The sequence below is a fragment of the Rhagoletis zephyria genome, unplaced genomic scaffold (genome assembly GCF_001687245.7).
Source record: "Rhagoletis zephyria isolate East Lansing unplaced genomic scaffold, Rhagoletis_zephyria_1.1 Rzeph_scaffold_06653, whole genome shotgun sequence".
In the NCBI taxonomy this organism is placed as follows: domain Eukaryota; kingdom Metazoa; phylum Arthropoda; class Insecta; order Diptera; family Tephritidae; genus Rhagoletis; species Rhagoletis zephyria.
The window spans coordinates 15,640-22,467 of NW_016163736.1; the positions used below are offsets into that span (position 1 = coordinate 15,640).

General features: G+C 32.5%; 1 protein-coding gene across 1 annotated transcript; it reads right to left on the reverse strand.

The window, feature by feature from the left end:
• Positions 1-4,511: 4,511 nt before the first annotated feature.
• Positions 4,512-4,938, reverse strand: LOC108373392 (uncharacterized). Its single transcript, XM_017629264.1, has 2 exons — positions 4,706-4,938; positions 4,512-4,636 (listed from the first exon to the last, which is right to left on the reverse strand). The coding sequence occupies exons 1-2, from the start codon at positions 4,911-4,913 to the stop codon at positions 4,512-4,514; spliced, it is 333 nt and encodes a 110-aa protein (XP_017484753.1). The 5' UTR covers positions 4,914-4,938.
• Positions 4,939-6,828: the final 1,890 nt, after the last annotated feature.

Consider the following 6,828-nt stretch of genomic DNA (forward strand, 5'->3'; position numbering starts at 1 on the left):
AGCAAATTTCTTTGAGGAATATGACGAGTATACATTTGTAAAAAGGTTTCGTCTTTCAAAAAAAAGTGCTCTGTATATTTTTGAAAAAATTCAAAGAAAAATTCGAAATTACACTCAAAGGTTTGTGGAAATATGGTTTACATATGTATATTAAAAATAGCATCGTTTGTATTAATAAAATTCGTTTTACAGAAACCACGCACTGAGCCCATTGGAAATGTTATTGCTAGCGTTGCGCTTCTATGCATCAGGAAGCTTTTTAATTACAGTGGCTGATTTCTGTGGAGTGAGTACGTCCACTGCAAGCCGAGTAGTCAAAAGAGTCTCCTATGCAATCGCAGAACTTTCGAGAGAGTATATTAAAATGCCAAAAAACAGTGCAGAATTGGAAATTGTTAATCGTAGTTTTCATCGGATTGCAAATTTCCCAAAAGTCGTTGGATGTATAGACTGCACCCATGTAAAGATCCAATCGCCTGGTGGAGTAAACGCCGAAATATTCCGAAATCGGAAAGGGTTTTTTCGTATAATGTACAAACAGTCTGCTATGCAAATCTGGAGATAACTGATCTTGTATGTCGATGGCCTGGCTCCGCACATGATGCCAACATTTTTAATAATAGCCGTATTAAGCATCGTTTTGAGCTAAATCAATTCAAGGATTGCTTTGTACTAGGCGATAGTGGGTATGGTGTCAGTAGATACATGATGACGCCGCTTTTACATCCTAACACTGCTGCGGAACGGTTGTATAACGAGTCTCAAATCAGAACCAGAAGAGATGCGGATCCATCCGAAGAAGAGAATTTTACTGCTGAAGAGTCCACTGAAAATGCAATGGAGGCAGATGAATCCACGACCGAAACGCCAGGAGTCTCTTTTATGAGGTCGAGTTTAATCAGAGACTATTTTGCAAGGTTAGTTTATACATAAGTCAGCTCATTAAGCCACGGATAAATAATGTAAATTATTCTTTTTTTCAGGTTATAAAGGAATACCAGGAGTGCCAGTTACTGTATTAATATTCGAATTCGGGTTCGGTTGGTATTCGTACCATATACACTGGTGGCCGGATAATTAGAAACGATTTTCTTTTTCAAGTTTTGACAATCTATTTGTAAATATTATTTTTAAATTAATTTTTTTTAGGAAAATATAGTGCATACTACAACGAAAATCAAATAACTCAAAGCTTTAAACTTTGTATAAGATTTATAATAATTCGACGAAGTTCGAAAAATGGACATCAAAATTTCAAAATTTTTATTTGGAACTTTTAGAAATAATTCGGATATGCAGTTTTATAGCCCATTCATCTTTAGTATAATATTGTGCAAGTTTGAATTAGCTCAAAAATCTCGTTGATTTTTTTAAATTTTTTTTGTTAGCGGTGTTGCTCATTTCCTATCATACAAAAAAAATGTTGAACACACTTTGTATGGAAGAAATCGCTTAACATAGTCTTGCACAATATTATACTAAAGATGAATGAGCTATAAAACTGCATACCCGAATTATTTCTAAGAGTTCCAAATAAAAAGTTTTAAATTTTGATGTCCATTTTTCGAACTTCGTCGAATTATTATAAATCTTATACAAAGTTTAAAGCTTTGAGTTATTTGATTTTCGGTGTAGTATGCACTATATTTTCCTAAAAAAATAAATTAAAACTAATATTTACAAATAGATCGTTTCTAATTATCCGGCCACCAGTGTATGATATGTACAGTAGTTTTTAGTTTATTTTGTTTATTTAATGCTTATTATTTTTTTAATAAAAGTCTAGCTGGTTATACAACAAACACCACATAAAATAATATTTCAAACTTTGTACAAAAATTATAAGAAGTATTCAAAGTTTCACCAAAATTTCAAACTTTTTAATCAGATTTTTTAGCGACTTGAATCTTACACCTCATACACTGTTCCGCCTCGAGCCGATTGAGGTCGGGCAGATTGGGCTGTGGACTGTATTAAAGATGATCTTCTGTAGTGGCTGGAACTGCTGCATGCAAAAGCCGATCGAGGAATGTCAAGGGCACTTATTTGACCTGAACCGTTCGTCTCTCAACACAGTTTTTTCCCATAGCGGGATTTCAGTTGGAGAGTTGAACGGTAGAATTTATTGTCCAATGTGGCATCTAGTCCGCCAATGAGGATGAATTGGGCCCGTATCTACACTCGTCAACTGCTCGCGTTGCCATATGGCAAAACATCACAATTTCCTCACAGTGCATTTACACGTTCAAGTTAATTAGGCTGTTGGCCTAAACATACACTATATCTTAAAGGCTACAAAACTCTATACANAGTTGGAGAGTTGAACGGTAGAATTTATTGTCCAATGTGGCATCTAGTCCGCCAATGAGGATGAATTGGGCCCGTATCTACACTCGTCAACTGCTCGCGTTGCCATATGGCAAAACATCACAATTTCCTCACAGTGCATTTACACGTTCAAGTTAATTAGGCTGTTGGCCTAAACATACACTATATCTTAAAGGCTACAAAACTCTATACAAAAATTTTTTCTAAAGATTCTGATTAAAAAGTTTGAAATTTTGGTATACTTATAATATTTGTACAAAGTTTGAAATATTAATTTATATGGTGTTTGTTGTAGAACCAGCTAGACTTTTACAAAAAAAATAATAAGCATTAAATAAACAAAAGACAAATAGCCAAAGTTTTCAAGATATCGTACTGCTATTATTTTGTGGACAACTGTATGTATATATTAATAGGCTAACATAAATTTTGTAAGATGCATACCTTCAAAAGCATTTTCATAATATAAACAAAATTCTGTTTTGTAGACAATTTATTTATTTTATTTCCTATTACTAGACTATGTTATCTACATAGATATACATATGTATTTGTAATATACAAAAATATGTACATATATGTAAGTATATTCGAGTGCATCACTCTTCATAAAAAAATCGGCACTGTTTTTCTAGCGGAGTTGTAAATTTTATTATATTTTAAGACTTTCGCCAAAATATTTCGTAAAATATAAAGATTTACATGAGCTGAACCCATTTGGAATATACAGCCAGCATCAACAATACGCTATGCAATTATGCAAGAAATTTTCAACTTTTCATTTCGATTCCTTAGAAACATTTTGAGTAATCAGTTTTGTAAATTTTAATATAATAAAGGGCAAGTTCAAAGTCGTTAAAAATTAACGTTGATTTTTGATGATTTTTTGCTGCATTGTACTACACTGGTTTTCGCTGTTGAATGAACTATGTAGTAATCTTTATAAAAAATAAAATCAAATTTGATATAGAAAATATACATTATAGTGCAAAACCGAGTACATAGTGATTTCTGTTAAATATTTGCAAGGTTTTTTAAGCAAACTTTCAATTTTCATGCAGAGCTTAGAAAAATTCAACAAAATGTCATCCCAATATTTTATTTTTTAATCAGAATTTTTAGAAAATGTTTGGGTATGCAGTTTTTTACCCAATACAATCTTAGTCTGATGAAGTGCGAGTCTCAACCGGCTAAAAAATCGCGTTGATTTTTAATATTTTTTTGGTGATGGCTTTTGCGGGTTTTTTCTTACAACAAATGCAATTTATAAAATATGGCGTTGATTTTTTTTTAATTTCCTCGCAAACGGTCTTGCGCATTCTTTCCATAAGAAATTCTTGCTTATTTGAAAAAAAGCCGTCAGCAAAATAAAAATTGTTAAAACTCAACGCGATTTTTTAGCCGGTTGAGACTTGCCTTCACCAGACTAAGATTGTATTGGGTAAAAAACTGCATACCCAAACATTTTCTAAAAATTCTGATTAAAAAATAAAAAATTGGGATGACATTTTGTTGAATTTTTCTAAGCTCCGTATGAAAATTGAAAGTTTGATTTATATGGGTTTGGGTACAGCATATACCATATTTTTATAAAGCAATAACAAAAAAATTTTTAATTTAAAAAATNGGAATATACAGCCAGCACCAACAATGCGCAATAATAGTGTAAATAAATAAAAATCATCGAAACATCTGCGTATGCATACTCTTGACACTGAAAATACCTTCCAAATGAGTTTTATATAAATAAAATTAAATAATAATTTTCAAAAAACTAAATATTAGTGGTATTTCAGTCTTTCCGTATTAAATAGAGCCGATAGCAGAAAATGATAACGTTCCCGAAATTTTGGAGGAAAACGTATCATAACCGTTTGGAATACATCGAGCCCATTGATAAAAATAAATATATATGTACGAATAAAGCAACTTCAGGTGTTGATAAGGAACTCTTTCACCTTTCTAATTTATATATACTCTGTTGTGTATGTACACTGACTTTCACTTTGCCTGTTTTTTAATTTCATATCAATTTGTAAAAGTTCTAACTTCATCTCTGCTTCCGAAATCTTTAATTCGTGTTTTTTTTGCCCACTGATGTATTTCGGCTGCTCTCTTGTTCTCATCTTCCCAGAAAGCTTGTTGATGGTCAAGCTTTTGCTTTCCCTTTTCATTTTTCACCGCTAGTTTTTCAGATTTCTTCTTTTTAAGCAGTGTTGGGTTCCATGCGCTCCAATCGTTTGTATTGTCCCAAAAATTTCGGGAACGACGTCATTTTCTGCTATCGTCTCTATTTCATATGTAATGACTGAAATACCATTAATATTATTAAACATCAATAACTATCACGTGTAAAGATATGTACAAAAAATCTTACCATCACTATCAAAACTGTTGGACAAGCCGGTTGCCGACTGGCCCATTAAAGCTGCTAGCCTGTCTGTGTTGGAGTCAGTATAGCTTCGGAATTGGCCACCACCTGTTTTGTACATTTCCCTTCTCTCTTCGGCTAGGGACTTTCTTGCTTTTCGTTTCAAATTTTCGTATTTTTCTCGCAAGTTCTTCGGCCCTCTTTTAACACCCATCTGGGCCTCAAACGCAACATCAATTTTCTCCCACAACTTTTTTTTCTCCCCGCAGAATACAGCATCAGTCCTTTTATTTTCTAAAATCATGGCGTGCTGCTCGGCCAAAGATATTAATAAAGTCTCCTCCGCGCTGGTAAAGTTTGGAAGGCGACTTTTTCTTTTATTTGAATCCATTTTTCTTATTTTCCACAAAACACGAAGCTATTCCTGCGAGATTCTTTAAATTGTTAAAGTGCGTCCATTTTCTATACGACCATGTAAAATGAATCCAAAAGTGATGTGATATTTGAAGGAACATGTGGGTTATCATATAGCCTATTCCCGTACTCCAGGATTTGCAAGTTTTACAGGAAGGTTTCCGTCCGCCACGTTCATACAAGTTGTATTAAAGGCGGAAACAGCTTTTCCTGTAAAACCTGCAAATCCTGGTTACGGGAATAGGCTAATAATTAACGAGCTGGTACACAAATTGGTAAGCACAATATCTATAACACAATTGTCAATTGTTTAAAACAATTTTAAAACAAGAAAACTGCAAACAAAAACCACACAAAAACAAAAATCAGCTGTGTAGTCTGCTTTTGTCGATTCACAATGCAACTTTTGTGAACTCTTTATGAAAAAATTCACAATGATCGACATAATCGGAGGTAAGCTAATCGGACCTTGGTGAAAACGAAATTGTCAATTAAAGATATCAGCGATTAACCAATCGCTGATTAAAAATAATTTAATCAGTCTTTAATAAACCGGCCCTTATTCTTGATTTTGATGGTATGAATTTTGTTTTGATGAAAATTAAAAGTGGCGGTTGTTGTTGTTGTTCTGGCGGTGCAATGGGGTGGTAAAAGTCGAGTTTTCAATTTTTTCATAAGCTTATTTTTCGAAAATTTTCAAACCGTGGACATAGTTGGAAAGGTAATTGAAATACCTTTCATTTAGTACGTATATCTATATACTAAAATATGTATATTAAAAAAACCAAATTATGTCCTTTTTTAAATAAAAATGTGTCTTTTTCTTAAAGAAATACGTAATCAATTATAAGATATGAATATAAAAACAAAACAGTATTTAAAAAAATAGGGAAAAATTTGAAAAATCTATCTATAGTTAACTACGTATTTTTTTAAGAAAAACATACATTTTTATAAATGGCTATAATTCATTTTCTATAATTGCTATAATTTCATTTTTCGTTGTTTTTTTGAAATATGTGTACATTATATGTATAGATATACATGATTTCCGAAGTATAAGCTTTTTAAAATAGTGAAAATTCTACTTTTACCATCTCCTAGCACCGCCTCTAGTAATTTGCACCAAACATTTTTAATACCATTACAATTAATGAAAGAAGGCGAACTATTCCCACTTTTTCTTTATATATAGCCCTATTTTTTACTTATGCCCAAAAAAATTAGGTTGTCAAATGAACTCGCACAGTTTTGGCAGTTGTTTTCCTAGACTGTAGCAGTGCTGGAAATTTTTAGTGGAATATTAGTTTAGGTACTAAAATTTAGGTCAACTGACACACAGGCTAGTAGTTATGCTATCTGCACACTTGTCGTCCAATCATAGTTGCGTTATCGTCTCGCCCTGAAATTTTGAGCCGAGCACATGCATTTCAAAGGAGATCTGCACACTTGTCGTTATCGGCTAGTTATCGGTATATCGTAGAAGATACAGAAACGGATAAGTACGGCACTGTCGTTTGCTAATCGTTGTGCACGCATTGTTTGTTTACATTTTATGGGAAAAATTAGTCAAAAAGTTAATATTTGCATTAAAATTGTATAAAAATTAGTATTTTTTTGCATTAAATCTGTGGAGATTATTAAAAAGTGGATAATTGCATTAAAATTCAATAAATGTGAGCGTTTTAACTATAAAATATGACGAAATTGTAAAA

Bases quoted from the DNA above. Each gene is read 5' to 3' on its own strand.
- LOC108373392 (XM_017629264.1), bottom strand. From the start codon at position 4,913: ATGGGTGTTAAAAGAGGGCCGAAGAACTTGCGAGAAAAATACGAAAAT. The intron at 4,637-4,705 runs GTAAGATTTTTT...ATGGTATTTCAG, and splicing joins CAACAGTTTTGATAGTGATG to TCATTACATATGAAATAGAG.